Source organism: Papio anubis, chromosome 12 (assembly GCF_008728515.1).
Source record: "Papio anubis isolate 15944 chromosome 12, Panubis1.0, whole genome shotgun sequence".
Lineage (NCBI taxonomy): Eukaryota > Metazoa > Chordata > Mammalia > Primates > Cercopithecidae > Papio > Papio anubis.
In genome coordinates this window covers 71,614,379-71,634,786 of record NC_044987.1, presented here as the reverse complement: position 1 = coordinate 71,634,786, position 20,408 = coordinate 71,614,379, and the positions used below count along the sequence as shown (strand labels likewise).

Here is a 20,408-nt window from a genome sequence, read left to right as displayed (position 1 = left end):
ATTAGAAAATAATCATTCGTTCCAATGAGCACAATTCCTCCATCAATGTCTTTGTTAGGCCACTTATCAGAGGGAATGTCATTTTGATGGTTATTTTTAAGACACATACTATGTAAATAATATTAACATTGCATCATATGGTGAAACCTACTTCATGCCAGGTGTGGTGCTGAGCATGCAACAGAGGGTATTGGGTTGGATTTTCATGGCCATACAGGGACAATGGAGGGTGGTGAGGCTACATAAGAAGAGGTACGTAGAGCCCTGGGCACACAGCAGGTGCCCACCAGGACCTGGTATGCCACACCACAGTGCTAATGCTACCCCTTCCCTGGGACCACAGGCAGCCTCCCCTTCTAGCAGGAGCTCCCAGTCTCCCTGAACAGCTTTCCTGATGACATCATACTTCCTTTTGGGGGTGTGTTAGGTGTCCTAGAGCCGCCAGAGGGACAGGAACCCGAGTCAAGGTCACATCTGAGGCCAAGGCCAGAGCCCAGTGCTGCCCTGGTCCCTGGGGTTACCTTCATCGCAGTCAAAGGTGTAGGCAGCCAGGCGCAAGGTGGTGGCACAGACGCTGCAGCGGAAACACTCCCGGTGGAAGAAGTGGCCCTCGGCGCTCAGCCGCTCCATCACGTACACACGCTTCTTACAGAAGTAACACGTGTCGCTGCCTCCCAGGTTAAGGGGAAATGACTTTCGCATAGATTCCTGGGGATCGGGAGAGAGGAGTAGTGTATTAGGGCTTATCCCAAGCTTTCAAATGCCAGGCTGAGGCTTTCAGATATTCCACACTGAATGCTGGGGACCTCGTGGGCTTCTGTTTCCTGCTCCTGCCACTGCAGCAAAGAGGGAGGGGTAGGAAGATACGTCCTTAACCCAGACCCCAACCCTGCAGGGGCTGCTGTTAACCGTACTCCCAGGAAGGCCGGAGACAACAAGGTAGGCGCCCCCCCGAGGTTGGCTGCTCTGGTTTTTGGGGTGGGAGTGATCCTGGTCTGACAGAGTGGGCTTTACTCAAACGTGTCCTCCCCACGATATTCTTTCCAGGATCTGTCCTTGGGATTAAGTGTCACTTGGTTCTGGACAGAGGTCCTGAAACTGGCCTGCCGAGGATGTTTTAGGTGTCCTGTTCCCCTGCAGTGGCACAGGTCGGGTGAGGAAAGCTTGTGGCATCAAATCTGGCCAGTTATAGTCCTAATTGTGAATTGGGAGGGCACGGGCTTGGGCAGCAGTACCCCTGGGCAATTCCAGGGCAATGTGCCAAAAGGAAACAGAAAGAGTGGTCAACTAAAATTCCTGGTGATGGCAGCGAGCAGCCTAGTTTAGAGAAAGGGAGAATTCTAATCAAAGGGATATTTTCCCCATGACTTTTTTCTCAATCCAATGCAAAGAGTCTGTTCAGGTTGGACACTAAACATTGAAAGTGAGACCATTCAATTATGCTCACGGCCTCACCTGGGCCTTTCTACCAGGCCGTTCTCCAGAGCCACAGACAGCAGGAAGATCTCTATTTTCAAAAAGACCACAGGGGACCTGAGTGAGGTCTGTCTTTAAGGAAATGTAGGTTCCCTCTAACTTCTGCCCTGATCCAGCTCATTCTCAGCCCCCTCTTGGCCCAAGAGAAGAGGAGCCTCGGAAGGGCTAGAGCATCCTCTCCGCATCCCATGTGCCCGCCTTGGGATACCAGAGCCAGTGTCTGTGGGTGAAGGCTGGGGATGCATGTCCTTACCAGGTCTGGAGAGGTGGCCTGGGCCTTAGGTCTGTGATCATTCATGTACAGATTGACCAGGACTTCAGCTGCAGCCCCTATTCCGCTGGATACTTTCCCTACCGTCAGCTAACCAAGAGCAGAGGCAGAGGAGACAGAGACAAAGGTAGAGGCCAGTTAGCACCCAGGAGGAAAACACAAGCAGGATGGATGGGGAGAGTGCTCCTCACCCACATGCAAATAGCACCCCACGACCCAGGAGAAGCAAAACCAGAGAGGAGCAGACCGCGGGGATTCTGGAGATGGAGAAAATAAAATAAATAAAACCCTGTGGCCACAAAATCACAAATGCTGTAGGATTCCACTTACATGTGGTACCTAGAGTAGTCAAAATCGTAGCGACAGGCAGTAGAACAGTGGTTGCTGTTGTTTAATGGGTACAGAGTTCCAGTTTGACAACAACTAAGAGTTCTGGAGTGGGAGGATGGTGAGGGTTGCACACAAAGGATGTATTTAATACCACTAAACTATATCCGTAAAAAATGGTTAAGGCTGGCTGGGCATGGTGGCTCATGCCTGCAATCCCTGCACTTTGGGAGGCCGAGATGGGCGGATTACCTGAGGTCGGGAGTTCAAGACCAGCCTGACCAACATGAAGAAATCACATCTCTATTAAAAATACAAAATTAGCCAGGGTGGTGGCGCATGCCTGTAATCCCAGCTAGTTGGGAGGCTGAGGCAGGAGAATCACTTGAACCTGGGAGGCAGAGGTTGCGGTGAGCTGAGATCACGCCATTGCACTCCAGCCTGAGCAACAAGAGTAAAACACCGTCTCAAAGAAAAAAAAAAACAAGGTTAAGGTGGTAATTTTTATGTCATGTACATTTTAACACAATAAAAAAATTCGGGGAAAAAAAAGATTAAAAACCAAAAGCCTTTTAGTCCTGGGTGGGCCACAGGACTATTACATCCACTGCGGGGTGCAAGGCCTTCCGAAGTTCCTGAGCCTCTCATTGCACAGATGCGTACATGAATCCCAGAGAACGGAAGGGTCTATCTGAGGCCACTTAGCAAATAGATCTAAGATTCCAGACTGTACTCTGGTCTCCTGCCCCCCAGCCCTGGGGCATTCACAACTTTACTCAGCAGGGGGATGGGGTAAATATAGTGCTCAGACCCAATCATTACCCAAAAGGCCCCAAAACCTGCGAGTCAGATAAGCCAAGCAAAGAGAAGAAAATCAGGAGCCAAGTCCCCTCAGACAGAAAGGTAGACTGCCACACTGCGGCCACCGTCTTTCAGAGACCCCTTGACCCTGGGGGGCCGCAGGCAGCTGCTCAGGGACCAGCAAGACCAGGGGAAGGGTACGGTCCCAGCTCCACCACAGGCCAGTGCTGAGACTTGGCATAAAGCACAGAACTTCTGAGCTCAGTTCCTCATTTAGTAAAATGGGGAGAGCTATACCTGTCTCCTGAGTTTGTGGGAAGGACTAGGCGAGAGAATGTGCGTCCTAGCACCAGGCACTGAGCAGGCTCTCGGCCAGGACTACCTTGTGTGATATGGTGATATCATTGGAAATACATATTTGGACTCTGCCCCCTGGTTCCCGAGGCAGAGCTCCTAAGACCTTTGTACCTTCCTGAGTGACAGCAGCATCTGACGCAGAGCTCCTAAATCCCTTGGGATTTCCTGCGTGACAGGAGCATCCTTTGCTGGAATGAAGTGACTCTTGAGCTCCTGGATAGCTTCAGGATGGGGCTGGTTGCCAGGGGAACCAACCCTGTGATTAAAGGGTTGGAACTTTCAGTCCCATACACTGACCTACGAGGTCAGAGGGGCTGAAGGTTGAGTTAATCACCAACAGCCAATGATGTAATCGATCACGCCTTCATAACAAAGCCTCCATAGAAACCGAAAAGGATAGGGTTTGGAGCTTCTGGAGGGCGGACCATGTAGAGGACCCTGAAGGGCAGTGCCCCAGAGATGGCGTGGAGGCGCCTACCCTTTCCCACATGCCCTGCCCTGTGCCTCTCCTCACCTGGCTGTTCCTCTGTATCCTTGATAAGATCCTGTATAATAAACCAGTAACCGTGTTTCCCTCCTCAGGTTTAACTAATTTGCAAGGATGGCTCACAGAACTCAGGGAAAACATTTCCATTTATAGACTTTGTTGGTGGGGAGAAACATCCCCACTCTATTTGGTGACCAAAGGTGAGTGGTGTGAGAGTGGAGAGAAGCAGCTTTTGTTTTTTTCTTATACCTTGATTCCTCCCTCCCTTCCCTCCTCTAGATTCAGCCTGCCCCAGCCTGCCTTGAAGCTCCTAGGTCCCTCCAAGCAGGACCACAGCCCACCCTGTCAACAGCAGCAGTATGTGGAATGAGCGCATACTGGGCAGGTGGGACAGGATGGGGACTGCAGCAGGCTCCAGAGCCAGCGCCGGGCAAGGTCAGCTTGGAGACAGGGAGGCAGCAGCTCTGCATGGGCCATGGGGTGCATGGCCCAGTGACAGGCTGTGGGTGCCTGTGCTCCTGAGGGCACCTACAAATGCCTAGACCCCCACCAAGGTGTCAAAGAGCCGGGGAAGGGGTGGAAGCTGACAGCCTAAAGAGCATGGCACAATTATACATACCCGCTTCTGCAAACCACAGCTTGCTCTCCCCTTCACCCCTTCACCCCTCACCCCCAACTCTGGAAGCCTACCCTGGTATTGCTGCAGTCTCTTCTTGGGGGAGGCAAATACATATAGCACGAGATTCTAGAAACACTGCTCCTGATACCAAGATCGTAGAGGGAGGGAAGCTCTAGGTCCTCCCCAGCTTCTGAACCCAGTCTCTGGGAGTTGTGGCCAGCGAGAACAGCAATGGAGGCTGCAGGGCCTCTGGGCAAGAGTTGATAGCCATCGCCACACCAAATAACAGTAACTTGTGTGTGGGTGAAATGATGACCTCTATCAAAACCCAAGACTGCCCTTGGGAGGCCACATCTAAACTGATAAGAGAAAGCCTCAAATATAAAGCAGGGAGTCCAGGGAACTGCAAAGCAAATGACAGGCTCACCACAGCTCCCCTATTCCTGGTAGCAGTGTCCATCCTCGGGGCCTAAGGCTAACTCACTGGCTTCCAGCAAAAGCACAGGCACTATATAGGGCTGAGCAGGAAAAGGAGCGCCTGGCAGGCTGGTGTGAACAAAGCCCAGGAGCCCCTTGCTCCCTTTCTCATTAGGAAGCCCAACATTACAGTAACTTTGAAATGGTCACTCCAGACCATGTGTGTGGCTTTGGGGCCTACAGAGGACCTGGATGCATGCTTGCTGGGGGTGTCTGATCCCTTGAATTTAGACAGATGGGACCTCATCAGAGTTTACCAAGCCTGCCACTTCTTGGGAGCAGCTGTCAGGCCTGGCACCCCCTTCCACCCTTGCCTCTACTGTGGCCCAACCTGGGAGGGATTAGGATTCTGCTTCCAAGCACACTGTCTGCCATTTCCAGGAGGCCACAAATGCCAAGAAATTTCGCCCCTGCTTCCAAGAAAGGTTCAGGTGTATAGCTCAGGACAATAAGTCATTGTTTGCCTGATGTTCCATCCCCTGCTGGGACCCCCAACTTGGCCACTCAGATAGGGGATACAAAGGACTTCCTGGGCTTTTATCAAAATAAAGAGGGGAGGAAAGTCAGGGAGGTCAGTTATACTCTTAGCACCGCCTGCCCAGCCCCTTGTGTGACTGCTTCCACTGGCCCAGTGTGTGAACTGGCTCCACAGTATTCTCCCAGAAAGGCACCACAGTGATGCCAAGATACCCACGCACAATTACTGCCTTCCCTGAATAAGCAGAGACTATACTTTCTGGAGCTTTTACTACAAATCCCTAATGAGATCTTATTAACCACTTAGCTAATAAGCACTTTGTGCACTGAGCTTCTGAGCAACCCTGACTTGGGGAGGCATTACTGAAGCATGCAGAGGGCTGCGAGGTTGCTAGGAGGTACTGCCAAAACTGAGCAGTTGCAGAGCTGCTCTATTGTCCTACAGCACAGAGCACAGTCTGGGTCATCTGGGCAGGGGATCCAGGATGAAGACCACATCTGGTTCCACCTGTCATTAGGTCCAAAAGCCCCCTTTCTCCCTGTGGCACCCACACATCCACCCTGAGAGGGTGACATTCTTTCTTTTTTTTTTTTTTTTAAGTAAAATGAAAGCACCCTTAAGGAAATCAGTATTGGGTCTCCTACTTGCCCTTTCCAACCTGATGAAATGCATTCCAGAATCACCAAGAGGTAGACCAGCACTTCTTTGAGAGGTCACAGGGAAATGAGGTGATGGAGAACTTGTCTCCCGGGATGAGGGGAGAGCCTTTGAAGCCCACCCCAAAGGCCAATGTGAAGGTGAATGTTGCCCTGGGCATCAAGGGTTATCTTCTATTTCCTGACAGCAGGACGGCCTTACCGGCTCTCAGAGTGAGGATATAACTAACTAACTGGCTTCTGCTAGCTCATTGCTCCTCAAACTACCTGTGGCTAATGACAGGTTTTTTTCTTTTTAAATATTTAATCCATTATGGCTGGTTATTTCCAGATACAAAGAAAATAAACTAGAAATACGAGCACACACTTGAATGTGTGGCAGTATCAAATGGTTCTACAAGTTTCCAACACTTAACTCTCTCTCACTTGCTATCATGGGATTATAGCCCAGTCCCTGCCTGTGGACCACACTTTGAGTAGCACTGCTCTAGTCAACTGGGGGAATCACCAGGTTCTCAGGATCCTGAGAAATAAATGCTCAACTCATGGAGAAATCCCAGATAAGTTATCCTGGTGTGGACCTCAGGGTTAGAGCCAGTGGTTCCTACCAAAGAGAAGCATGCACTGATGGCAAGCCACTAGGCTCCTGGGGAGGCTGGTCAAGAGAAGAGCTTATGATTAGGCTGGGAACAATTCATCTGAATGCAAAGTTGGGCAATCTGATGATCTAGTCAGAGATGATCATGTTCCAGCCACCAGTTTTTTAAGAATTAGTAATTTCAAAGTCTGCTTTTTAGTAATTAGTAATTTTATTAATTAGTAATTTAAGAATTAGTAATTTCGAAGGGAGTGCTTTTGCAACCCTTTATACATCTCTCAATATTCTTGTAATTTTCAAGAATTTGGGTGTTTTTCATTACCTTCCCCCCCCTTTTGAATTCTAATTATTTTTCAGCAAATTAATTAGAACATTTCAGGAGGGCAATCATCTTGCAACATATGCCATTTCCCTTCTGTGAGCCTCAGCTTCCTCATCTGTAAAATGGAGAGACCACCACCAACCTTGCAGAGCTGCAGAAAAGACTCCTGAAAGAACCTGGGCCATGCAGGAGGTACTCGGCAGATAGTGAGTCCAAAGCACGGCCACTGGGAGAAATGCTGGAGGGAATGGATACCCCACTCTCTGTGATGTGCTTATTTCACATTGAATGCCTGTATTCAAATACCACATACCCCATGCATATATACACCTACTACATAACCACAAAAATTAAAACAAAGCACGGCCATTTGTGCAGCGTTGCATTTCCATGTTCTAGGACTTCTCTCTTGTCTTAAATCACTTTCCGCTGCACAAGAACGGCATGGCCCACACAGGACGAGCCCCCTGCCTCCTCTCCCCAGAGCCAATCTAGATAGAAACACGGTGACGCAGCTGTTTTCACACACACTCATGCCAGAGACTGCAGAAGATGGCTAGACCTCTACAAAGAGGCATTTTCCAAGTGATCCTGTGACCCCAGCGTAGAATATGACGGGCCTCGTCTGGATATCAGAGCGTTCCTCACACTGCACCGAGCTGGCCCATCTCCCCCTCAGTTTGCACTGCCTGAGTGACCTGTCTTATTCACCTCGACATTCTTGGCACAAGGCAGATACTGTGAATGCAGGAAAAAGCAGGCTCCAGGCCCTGTTTGTGTGAGAACAATGGAAACGGCCCCTCCCTGCACCTGGAACTGAGCCAAGATTACCAGGTGTCCCAACTGCACTTCTCTACTGAGTTTGGCCACCTGCAACCATACAGCCTGCCAGGAGCATCGAGCAAGTCCACATGGGTAAGGCAGCAGTGAGAGCAGAATCTGCAGGGCCTCAGAACGGAGGGCTCACAGGAAGAGGAGCTTTTGACAGGTAGGGCCAGAGGGGGTCTGCTGCGTCCACTTGGGCAAGGACATCCTCACTGAGGAGTCCCTGGATGAGAAGACATCAGAGGACAGCCTGTTGGACCTGATTCCTCAGCCATATGCCCAGGGCTGGGGGTAGGCGGGCAGGCAAAGAACTGAAATCACTATGTTCAAGGATGTCTGGAATTACAAGTTCAGAGCTAAGACGGAGGCCTTAGGGGCTGTGAGCTCCCAGTACAAGCACATGTCTGCCCACCTTCATCCCTGGTGCCAGGCACTGTGCTGCTGATCATTGCGCTTAACTCCCAGAGCCCTGCAGGTGGGTCTGATAATCCCCCTTTGCAGGTGAGGCAGCTAAAGTTCAGGGAGGCTCTAACTCACCTGAGGACGCACTGTTCTCAAATGGCTGGGATGAAAATGGAACCCTGAAGGTGACTTCTTTTCCTTTAGAAAGAGAGGGATCAACATGCATTTTAGGTAAATAAGATTTCTTTCAGAATTCTCTTCCACTGGGGAAAGAGAAGCTTCACAGGACACTTCAGGAATTTTGCATAGGTTAGGACATTGCAGTGTTCCAGTTACCCTCAGGAGTAGCTGCTTTCTTCTCCATTTTATAGGTTAAGAAACTAATGCTCAGAGAGGTTCACAAACTTGTCCAAGGCCACACAGTGAGTAATTTGTGCTCTGAACTCAAGTCTGATTTGAAACTCATATCCTTCTTCCATACCAGCACTCTGCAAATTAAAACCCCCAGGCTGGGATGCACACAGGAGACCTTCAAAAGGTTGCCTAGCTCTATTCCCAGGATAGGAGGAGGAACAGTGAGGTTGGAGGCAGCCTTGAGACCTGTCCCTGAGATTTATCCTCCTACCAGATCAAAGGCAGATTGCCCCAGACAAAACTTCCCAGCATTTCCCTGTTTCCTTCTACTATGCAAATCTCTAGAGTAAACCCTGCAAATCCAGTTTTAAAACAAACACCCCCAAGGGTAGAGAAAGCTCCTTTTAAAATGCTCAGTGATCTTCTGACCCTGGAGGACTGAGGGGCAATTCCTAGCCCAGTGAAGGCCACCCCCAGCCCCCGCCCCGCCCCGATTGCCCAGCTGTGCAAACGCTCAGTGCCTTCTTGTTCTTGCAAGAGCTCACCAGCATGGCAAACAGCCAGCAGCCAATAGCCATCCCATGGGCCAGATCAGCAAAGTGGCCTCCCTTCTGGAAAAGCGAAACTAACTAATGGCTGATAGTGAGCCGAGATCACAGAAGAGGGCTGGTTTGATGGGATGGTGCTGGGGACATAAAACTGGGCATAGGTCTCACAGTCCACAGCCTGGAAAGACAGACTCTGCCAAGGATCTGAGCTCCCCATGAGAGCCCTCAAGACTCCCTGTGACCATTCAGGCCAAGAAACCCACAGCACCACTCTGAATTTTACAGTGGAATATCAATCTGAGAGAGTGGGCAAGTGGAGTCTGAAGGCAGAGCCCTGGCTCCCTGTCTTGGAGTCAGCAACTCAAGTGTGCATCCCTGTGAGTAACAAGTGCTCCTCATAGTAAGTTTGGCTAAGTCAGTTCCCATGAGGAGATGATTATTCCTGCATCCTCGGAATTGGCGTGGAAGACCCTAGGGCAGGAACAGAGACACGCTGCCTGCCAGGAAGTTGCCAAGGACTAACCATCAGTTTCCACGTGCATTTTTCTTCCTCTTGCTCCCCTGAATTCAGGCAAACTTGGGTCAATTGAGCAAAAAGAACAGCCCAAAATCTGTTTGGAAGAAGCATTAAGACCCCAGGCTCTAGGACAGAAGTTCCCTGAGCTGCACCAGGATAGAATAAATCTGTTTATCACCAAGTCATCACCTACTTTAAGGAACAGCCAGTTCTCTCCCCAAGGAAGGTTGTGATTCTGCCAAATTCTGCATGTGCAAAGCCCAGTGCTGAATCAATGGTGGGGCAGAGTTTGGGGAGGGAGGGAAGTCAAGGCAATGGGTGAGGCTGGCAATATCCTTTCTAAGACTGCTTGAAACTAGAAACTCACCACTCTATCCATAGCTGCCTAAAATGGACTCACAGTGTGACCTGCATGAGCCTGCAAGTGTAGGTACTCAGAAAAACTGAGACACAGAGAGGCTAAGTGACTTGCCCAAGAGTCCATTCTAAGAGTTCCTCCACCATTCCCAGCCATACTGTGAAAGAAACAGCCAAAAATTAAGATGTTGGAAGCTGTCAAAATAGTCCAATTACATCATCATCTAATGACCAATGCTGGCTTGGGAGATTGAAGTTTTTAAAAGAACAAAAATAGGGCAATTGTTCTACCACAACTGGGGAGAAGCAAGGAACAAAGCTGTAGAGTTGGGGAGAGCAGATCTGGGGTTGGACCCCAAAGCCCTCCCTGTCCCTGAGTGTGGGGGTTTACATGGACACAGCCTCTGGGCCTCTGACAAGGCCTCCATGCACACGTGGCTTCTGCAGGACACAGGAGAGCACTGGCCTGGGAGTTGGAACACTGGGCTCCAGTCTCCTCCCTGAGCCTTTGCCTTATCTGTGACTCTGCTCCTGCTCAGTTCTCACGATCACAGGAAGAGCTCTCCAGCCCCCACCCAACCACTCCATTTAAAATCGCCACCCTTCCCTCCCCAGCATTCCAGGTCCCCACCACCAGCTCTAATTTTTTCATAGGAAATAGTGTCTTGCCCTCTAACACATTATATAATTTACTGATATAATATGTTGATTGCTGTAGGCTACTAGGGTGTAAGCCTCATTAGGGCAGGGATTTAACTCTTATTCATTGATGCATATCCTGACAGCCTGAAGTGCCTAAACATTGGATTTTCATGCAGTAAATACTTGTTTACTGAGGGTGGCGGTTCACGTCTGTAGTCCCAGCTACTCAGGGGTGGAGGGCTGAGGTAGAAGGATCGCTTGAGCCCAGAAGTTTGAGGTTGCAGTGAGCTATGATTGCACCACTGCACTCTCTGGTCTGGGTGACAGAGAAAGACCCTGTCCCCCCGCCAAAAAAAATTAAATTTGTTGAATGAATGAATGAATGTTCACACATTGGCTTTCGGAGTGACACTGGTGGAGAAAGCTCCTTTTGCAATGCTCAGTGCTCTTCCGACCCAGGAGGACTAAAGGGTAGCTCCCAGCCCAGTGAAGGGCGCCCCTGCCCAGCTGCGCAAACGCTCAGTGCCTCCTTGTTCTTGCAAGCGCTCACCAGCATGGCAAACGGCCAGCAGCCACGCCACAGGCCAGATCAGCAGTGGCCTCCCTTCTGGAGGAGAAAATTAACTAATGGCTGATAGGGAGCCGAATCTTCAGGGGAGGGCTGCCTGAAGAGCCAGAGACAGCGGCAGGCAGGGCCTCAGCAGGAGTGAAGATGATGTGATGGGGACACGCTTAGTGGCTGAAAGCATCTCTGTCTTACCCAGCAGCTGTGCATGCTCCCAGCAGGCTGCTCCCTGCCCTCTTAGAAGGACCGAATGCCCAGTGGAAACCAAGTCAGGGTATTTCAGAGGTGTAGGGGCTTTTTTTGCAGCAGTTCTGACCCCAACAGTGACCATGCCAGACTTTCCTGGGGATGAGAGAAAGGCAGGGACAAGAGATGGCCTTGCCTGGTTCTACCCTGAAGGGCCTAGGCAGCTAGAGGGGGCTGGGCCAGAGAGAAGCAAGGTGTGGGCCTGGCTGACCAACTACGGGCACAAGCCACTGCCTGGTCTGTGCCCAAGTGCCTTCTCCCCTCCCACCATCCTGCCAAGGGTGCCATGACCTTTTCCCATAGCAGACAGTATGTGCCTGGGGAAGGCACCTTTCCCTAACTGGGCAAAAAGCCTACCCTGCAACCTTGCTGACGGTGATGACAAAAGTGCCTGTCTCCACCCACACAGCTCACTGGAACGTGAGCCCAGAACCACTCTTACTGAGGCAAAGAGGCCCAGATAGGTCAGGAGACTTAAGGTCAAACAGCCGGCCTGTGGCTGACCTGGAGCAGGTGGCTGGGGATCTTGATATGCTGAACATGGCTATTTTCAGTGGCATTGAAGATCATGTGTGTGTTTCTCTGTGTTACCCGTTTCTGGGGTGCTTCCCATTCACATTGGGGGCCTCAGATGGGGAGGGGCTGGTAAGATTCCTTGTTCCTTTATTAGGGACTCTACCTACGCCGTTCTCCTCACAGAGGTGGGGGCCAACAGGGGTGGGACCCCTAATTACACACCAAGAGGCAGTTTCTAATTTTTCACTAATGCAAAAGCATGGAGCTGGTTTGTGCACCAGTTTAACAGCACAGAAACAGACCAGCACTCCTTCTGGCAGTGGCACATTCAGCATGACACACAGAGCCTCGGTGGGAGCCAGACACACTGGCTGTGAACAGAGAAGCACAGTTGGCGGGGTGGAGTGGGGGAGACTCCAAACCTACGCCATGAGCAACAGCTCATGAGGTAGGCTTCACACCCATTTCTAGATTCATTCATTCCAGAGGCCAGGCTTCCCAGAAGACAGATTGTCTCCCACCCCAGCCTGGTAATGTTCTCCACACAGGAGGTAACAGGAGGACAAGTCAAACACGAAAAGCACCCCCAAACCCAGTCTTAATCATTGTTCGTGAGTGCATTTCATTAACTGCTTAACCAAAGTTAGCTCCCCACTCTTCTCATCCTCCACGCCGATCTCTGCACTACTGAGTCGTCCTTCTAGAACGGAGTAGATCCTGCAGTGGCTTCCTATGACCCAGAGGATAAAATGAAATTCCTTTATACAGAGTGGGCTCACTTCCGCTCTCCATGCCACCATAAATGCTTTTATTCCCAAGTTCAAGTCACACCAGACATTCCATCTTTTCATGTCATGCAAGCTCTGCCTGCCTGCCTTTGCACAGGCTAGCCCCTCTCCAAAACGCCCTTGCCCTAAACTTCTCTCTAGCAAAATCCCCCCATGGAACCTTCAACAGTCACTCAGTTCCCATATTACCTTCTCCGTCTTACCTCCCAGTCTTCTCCCCTCTCCATTCCTACAACCTTGCCCTTTATACCTCTTATAGAATGAATGGTGTTACGTTAAGTTTATCATGTGAAATTGCCATCTTATTAGGACAAAACAGGCAAGTTTCGGCAGTATGTGATGTGATATTTGGTATCATCAAAATGTCATTTATTTCTATGCTAATGTGCTATTTCCCATCTCAACTGTAGTAAGGGAACGGCACTACCCTCTCTGTTTTCTCAGCATCTGGCACGGAGGTTGGCATATGGTGGGCCCTGATTAATGCTGGCTGGATGAATGAGCCCTGTTTGGCAAGCTTCTGTGCGCCGCCTGTTCTGCCGTGTTGTGTGCTCTAACACAAAACCAAAATCGAATCCAGCACTGTTGTAAAATATCTTACAAATTTCTATTCCAGCCAAGCCAGGCTCAAGATGTGTGTCTGTGCAGGTCAAGTGGAGCATGAGAACATCTGGGAACATGCAGGCAATGGGGAAAGCAAATTGTTCAGGACAACTACCTTTCTGGCAGGAGAAGCAGAGTCAATAGTTGATGGAGAGGAAGAAGCAGCTGGATCAGGAGACGGGAGGCAAGAGGGAGGAGACGGAGGATGAGTGTGAGACAGGCCTTTAGAGAGTAGTTTATTCTGCACAGAACAGAAATAGAAGAAACAAGGATTATCCCAGGAGTCACACCTGGTCATCATGCCTCGATCATGCAGTCCCATGCCTGTGCAATCAAGGGGGCAAAGAAAGGAGACCCATGTCTCTGGACAACACAGAAACCCCTGTCTTTGGAGCCAGAAAGGATTATCTGCCTCCTGGTTATACAGAATTCTGCTGCAACTATTCCAGCTCCCTTGTCACACCAAAATAGCTCATGCAGATTCAATCTGTTCCTGCCTACATCCGCCTCAGACACCAACGCCAATTACCAAAGCCCTCACCCTGGAGCTTGGTATGAAGTAGCAGCTGCGAGCTTAGGAGAGGAGAACCCTGGGCTGCTTTAGGGCAGGTGGCCACAGCAGGGGCCTCTCTAGCTGCAGCAGGCAACTGTGCTAGCGTCCTGGCAGGCATGTGGAATCCTAAAAATGAACGAAGTGTAAAGCATCCTTCCCACACCAATGATTCCACCAAGTAGCAGAAGATGTAGGTCTGAAGGAGACTAAGTGAAAACAGCAGAGAGGTAAGTTCTAGGGACAGGCGTGCTGTGAGGGAGGGAGGACTTTACACATGCACCCACCTGCAGGATCTCATTATCAACTCATTTCCTCTTGAGCACACACTCTTCTTTTCGCAAATTTCCAAATAAGTACCTGGCTTGGAGGAGGCTGTACTTCCTAATTCTAAGGCAAAGCCATTCTTGTTGGCTTGAATTTATCCCATGGGGAAGTAGAGCTCCAGTTACCGCATATGGTTGGCCTCATCATTCAGTATCTTCCTGATCAGGGCCACAGGGAGATTTCTCTCCCACTCAAAAACATCACAAGCAACTGGGTAAAGGCACTGTGATTCTGCAACTGATGACTGTTTCCTCTTTGTGTTGACCCTTAGGAAGCTCAGAGCCTGCTTGGAAAATATCTAGGGTCTACTGGCTTGTGCTTCTGTTTAGTAATGCCTTTCTTGATCTGAGTTTACTTTCCTGTCTTAGTTTTCCCTTTCTCTTGATGTATTTACTTATTTTGAATCTTTGCATTTGGGTCTTTTTTAGATGCCAGCTTGTGTTATTTGATGGCTTGAAAAATAAATAGCTCCTCATGCTATAAAAGGAGGAAGGAGGAGAAAATTGAGCTCAGAGCCTGATTGAAGGTCACTTGGCTGGATGTCCAACATCTGGGTTCCTGGGGGCTCTGAAAGCCCCATGTTTACCTGCGGGAAATCCTCGTGTCCAAACATGGAGGCAAGGTGAGCCGCCTTCTCTTTAATGTTCTTTGTGTGAAATTCCCTGTTGGCCAAGTTCTGAGCCCTCTTCTGCAGTGAAGGTGAGAAAGGAGAAAGAAAGGAGAGAGAGTGACAGAGACTGAGACAGTTGCTTCCAAGAAGTGGGTGAGGGAGGCAGCCGGGGGCCTTGTCTGCTCACCACACACAGCAGGATGGGAGACAGGGCATGGGCAGAGGGAGGAGGAACCCACCTGGGTAGGAGGAGGGAGGGGAAGAAAGGAAGTCACCCAGACGTGGACAAAGACAGGGCAAACAGTGAGCCTTTCACCTGGAGAATCTTTTCCTCCACTTGCTGCAGCCGCCACAGCACCCCGGAAAGAGCCTGTGCCCTCGGGCGGGTAGAAGGCAGGGTAGCGAAATTTTCTGTCCCACCCAGCTGTAGGTCAGACTTGGCTCTGGCTCTCCAGGGCCTGCTCAGGCACTCGCTGCCAGCAGACACTTGCTTGAGCTCTCTGAGCACATGCCCCGTCACGACCACAGAAGGGAACTGGGAAAGAGGGAAAATTAAGCTTCCTTCCCTACTGTGGCCCTTTAACACCCCTCCCCCATGAGGGATCCCCCATGAAGACCAGAGACAAAGGGCGCGCCAGGTGCAACCCTAAGTAAGATTCCAAACCAGCCCCAGGTGTTGACTCTCCACCACCTGCAGCAAAATTGCCTGGCCTCCTCGTTCACAACACACCGTCCGGGCCTCACCCCCAGGCCCTGAATCAAAACCTCTACAATGCTGGTTCTCAATCTAGCTGCATATTGACATCTAGGGTACTTAAAAAAAAAAAAGACCCAATTCTGGGGCCAACCTCCAGAGATTCCGATTGGATTGTTCTGGACTGGGCATGAGACATTGGTAGTTTTTTAAAAGCTCCGCAGGTGAGGCAGACAGACATAAAATTGCGGCATTGTATTCACACCGACCTTACTCAACCTCCACCACCTGGGAGCAACACACAAATCCTAATGCTGACCAGACAACTTTGTGGCTTATGGTCAATGATAGTGATTTGGTTCGGATTCCAAACCCAGGAGCACTACCTGCCATAAGCCACACTCTGTGACTGCCAGCTGCCTTCTGCCCACTATGCAGGTCCTCAGCTACTCTGGCACCGGGAAGGCCTTTACCACAACCCAGCCTTACCCCTTCAATGGGTCCAGCCAAGTGGCCACCTGGGCCCATTCCAACATCACTTTTTCATTGATATGGAAATCAGCCTATTTGAATGGTCTGCAAATAATGCTTAGCATCATAGGGCATCATACAAAATACCCTGTGGTACAGTTTATTTTTCCCTAGCGGCACCACTGAGAACATGGTATTTGGTCAATTGATACCTCTGACTGGCTAAGGGATCAATAACATGTATTTTGTGATGTTGCATACTTGGTTATTCTTACCTATAAGTGTGGTGACATCAAGGTATGTCCAGAAAATCTACAATCAGCTCTACTTGTGGTGTGGGAAGAGCCACTGACCCCACCCCTCTGGATCAAAGTCCCCTCTGGCTTCACCAAAACAGCATCCACTGGAAGGAGCCCTACCTGCCTTTTCAGAGGAGGTGATGGGCTGGGTGTGGCCTCCTCCAGCTTGAGGCAGCAAGAGTGAACAGGAGGGCCAGAGGAAGAGCACAGGACGGGCTTACCTATCCCTGAGACACAGCGTTCCTGGGAGAAGAAAGGCGAGTCCAAAAAAGCAGCCACAGGAGACATGAAGGAAAAGGTGAGTCAGATTGAGAGGCTCAGAAGGAGGAGAGAAGAGGAGCAGGGAGACAAAGTTTGCAAGTGCAGAGGAAGCACTGGGCTGAGCTCCTGCAAGCCAGGCCCAGCTGGGAAACTTGAGCCCTGGCTCCCTGTCCATGTGAACAGCAAGTCCTGGAGTCCCCTTCTCATGGACAATGTGTGAATCCCAGGGTGGCTTTGCTTAAGCACAGACACAGGGCCTTAAGCAGGCACTGTCAGAGCCCATGCCAGGCCAGGGTGGCTGGCCCAGGAGTCCACCTGGAAACAGAAGAGCTTCCTGCACACTCAAGGACAGGGATGCTCTGGTGCTTCCGATGGAATTGAGCCCTCATCAGCACTTGGGGACTGTGAGGGACCAAGCCTCCAGAATGGGCAATCAAGACAATTTGTGGAGAATTACAAGTCTCCAGGAAATGGCCCCTTATAATAAAATCCCTTCCCTTCCTGGAGAAGGTCAGTTCTCCCAGGAGGGACACAGTCCACATCAAGACTAAGGAGACCTCTATGGTTGCCTCTAAAGCTAATTAACTATAGAGTCTCATTCTGTCATGTGACAGGCGTTCACCACAGAAAAACCAAATCTCTTTTCCCAAGCTTCTGTAATGTGAAAACAGCACCCTAAAGGAAGTTCAGGGGAGCAAACGGAACCACGAGGCACAGACCTCAGAGCCAGAGTCAGGAGGAAGCCTACAGCCTGATGCAGCATTCCGTCTCCTCCAACCTCACACTGACCCCCATCAGACAAAACAGCCCTGCCAGGCTGACCCTGGTGCAGGGAGAGAGGGGAGGGCCAGGAAACACCTGGGAAGATGGCCTTCAATACTGTGAGCTCGGACTCAGTTCCTCTGGTTTGGATGGATCTTCTCACTGTAGACTTTGTACTTTCCCAGCCAGCCAGCCTCTCAAAGCTCCCTTAAACTGTATCATCTCAAAACTGGCTGCAAACCAAGCCATGGTTGGAAAGCAAAACCAAATTAGGGAATGGATTTATTTAATGCAGAACAACCATCAGCAAACTAGGCCTATGGGCCATATCTGGCCTGCTCCTGTTTTTTGTAAATAAAGTTTTATTGGAACACAGCCAGGCTCGTTTGTTTAGGTATTGTCTACTGCTGCTTTCCTACTATAATGGCAGAGTTGTAACAGACAGTAAGGCTTCCAAAGCACTAAAAATCTGCTATCTGGCCTCTTACAGAAAAGTCTGTTGACTCCTGATCTAGAAGGAGTCTCCTTGAGACCAGGCCTGGCTGGCATATCTGAAGTCTACCAGTAGCCAGAACATTCCTGCTGAAAAGTCACCAGGAAGTCAGTCCAGTGAATATTTGACATGACTCACTTGCTTCATGAGTGAGGGGTTCCGAGTGCTCTCCTCAAACTTGGCCAGCAGCTGATTCGCCATGGACTTGACTTTGTTCTGATTTCCACCTTCTTTACTGCTCCCACACTCTTGATTGGAGCCCACGCTACGGCTGGAAAAGTTTGAAGGCTGCAAAGGTTGAAACGGGACACTGATGGTTGGATCCTGGAATCCAGATATCAGAAAGCAGACTTGGGGACTCAGGATGTGGGACTAGTTTCCTGCAGAAGGGCTCCCTCCATGGTCTGAGGAAGGGAGGCACAGGCAGCAGGGCCACCCCGCAGAGGCAATGCTCACAGGAGGGATGTAGGTTTCCAAAGGATGAGCACAGCTAGGCTTGGGAGCCAGGCGGTTGGGATTTGAATCCCGACTCTGATTTCTTAGCCCTGTGATGTTGGCGATTTACTTTACTTCTGTGACATTTTTTCATGTATAAAATGAGAACAGTAATCTATTTCACATGATTACTGCAAAAACCAAATATAATCATGAAGTGTTGAACAAAATGGTTTTCAAAAATACATCATCTGGCTGAGAAGAGGAGAAGAGCGGGGGCGGGGGGGCAATGAAGGAAGCAGGGTTGGGGGTCACTCAGGCAAGGCCTGGGCTCTGGAGATCTTTCTCCACTCTCCTCTGTAACCACCCCCAGCTTTAACCAGCCCTGCTCTATTTTTGCTATCTTTTTAAAGAAAACTTTTAATTTAGAAACAATTTTAGATTTACACAAAAGTTGCAAAGATAGCACAGACTGTCCCTGCATACCCTTCACCCAGCTGCCCGCGGTGTTAAATCTGGAATAATTGCTCCTGTCATCAAGATTGAGAAATTAACATTGGCACAATACTATTAACTAAATTATACACTTTATTCGGATTGCATCAGTTTTTCCACTAATATCTTTTCTCTGTCCCAGGATTCAATCCAGGATCCCACACTGCATTTCATCATCCTGTCTCCTTGGTTTCCTACAAACTCTAACAGTTTCTGTTACAGAATGACACTTTTTGAAGGGTACTGAGCACCTGTTTTATAGAAAGCCCCTCAATCTGGGTTGGTCTGATGTTCTCTCAAGATTAGACTTCCGGGAAGGACACCACCGAGGTGAAATGCTCTTCTCATTCCAGTACAGCGGGGTGCATGATATCAACGTGACTTATAGGTGGTGATGTAGACCTTGGTCATTTGGTTATGCTATTTTATAAAACGGAGTTCCATATAAGATTTCTCTAGCTCAGCCGGGCGCGGTGGCTCAAGCCTGTAATCCCAGCACTTTGGGAGGCCGAGACGGGCGGATCACGAGGTCAGGAGATCGAGACCATCCTGGCTAACCTGGTGAAACCTCGTCTCCACTAAAAAAATACAAAAAAAACTAGCTGGGCGAGGTGGCGGGCGCCTGTAGTCCCAGCTACTGGGGAGGCTGAGGCAGGAGAATGGCGTAAACCCAGGAGGCGGAGCTTGCAGTGAGCCAAGATCCGGCCACTGCACTCCAGCCTGGGAGACAGAGCGAGACTGTCTCAAAAAAAAAAAAAAAAATTTCTCTAGCTCATCTGCTAACAGTAAAAAATTGAAAATGACCAGTGTTTACTAAGAACGTCTGTTCCCCCTTACTGCGGGATCTCCTCCCACAGGCCTCAGAAGTATAAATGGTGCTGCCACAGCAAGTGGGTAGTAAGTTTTCCCAAGGACACCAGGAATGTCCCTCACAGGAAGAGACATTCTCACGACAACAAAGTTGTGTTCATTTAGAAGAAATTCACCAGAAAAGGCAAGCTATAGTTAATTTTTTAAAAAAGATCCCTAGGTGTGGCAGCCCCATGGAAACCTTTTATGTGGAGCCACTCTGAGTATCGGACAAACACAAACCGAAGAGGCACACCCTCCTTCAAAGTGAAATGTAACTGTGCACAACAGTACAGGCTTGAGTGGGAAGGGGTATGCTTACTTGAGTGATGACTGTTTGTACAAGACCTGGCCCAGGACAGTGGGCCAGATAGGCCAGCACTTTCAGACATCAACAGGCCTACAAATCACCAGGAAATCAATCCTCAAAAGCAGATTTGCTTTCCGTAGGTCTGGGGTGGGCCCTGAAAGCCTGTACTTCTAATAAGAAACCAGCTGCTGACTAAGAAGACTCCCCTAAGCTGGATCTTGGATCACATTTTGAGTAGCAAGAATTTAGAAAGAATATCGCTTTGTTAAAACTGAGTTTAAGCAAACCGTTGCCCCAGGAGACTGTCCAGGGCCATCTCAGAAAGGGTAGACACAAACCAGATTTCTTCCCACTCCAACTCCTGTGTTGCCAGTAACAGAAACAACACTCACATACCCTTACATAAGCCACGGGTGAAAGGCAGGAAAAGACTTCTGCCTGAGACAAAGTGTACCCAAGGGAAGCTTCTTGGGAACAGGCAGGAGCAAATCCCATGTCCTGAAGCTAGAGAGCCAACACCCGTAATCTGGGAAATGGAACGTGTCTGTAGCCCTGTGCAGCCTCTGCTTCCTCTCTGTGTCTCTATTTGCTGGCTTCTTGCTTACACCACAGCCAAGAGG

At 49.8% G+C, this 20,408-nt stretch overlaps 1 protein-coding gene across 40 annotated transcripts in view; it reads right to left on the bottom strand.

The window, feature by feature from the left end:
• Nucleotides 1-20,408, bottom strand: part of MICAL2 (microtubule associated monooxygenase, calponin and LIM domain containing 2) — a 295,251-nt gene that overhangs the window by 96,434 nt on the left and 178,409 nt on the right. For 20 of the 40 annotated variants that reach the window (XR_002517066.2, XR_002517067.2, XR_002517068.2 and 17 more), the window contains 8 exons: nucleotides 17,838-17,987; nucleotides 16,304-16,426; nucleotides 15,036-15,254; nucleotides 14,696-14,797; nucleotides 13,348-13,473; nucleotides 8,232-8,294; nucleotides 1,730-1,837; nucleotides 522-708 (listed from right to left, as the gene is read on the bottom strand). Coding sequence is in view for 34 of the 40 variants with exons in the window: in XM_017948611.3 (XP_017804100.2) it covers nucleotides 522-708; nucleotides 1,730-1,837; nucleotides 8,232-8,294; nucleotides 13,348-13,473; nucleotides 14,696-14,797; nucleotides 15,036-15,254; nucleotides 16,304-16,426; nucleotides 17,838-17,987 (1,078 nt within the window). In the remaining 6 variants the exon portion in view is untranslated. The remainder of the gene's footprint in view (nucleotides 1-521; nucleotides 709-1,729; nucleotides 1,838-8,231; nucleotides 8,295-13,347; nucleotides 13,474-14,695; nucleotides 14,798-15,035; nucleotides 15,255-16,303; nucleotides 16,427-17,837; nucleotides 17,988-20,408) is intronic. The other 20 variants (XR_002517069.2, XR_002517070.2, XR_002517071.2 and 17 more) reach the window with 8 other exon arrangements.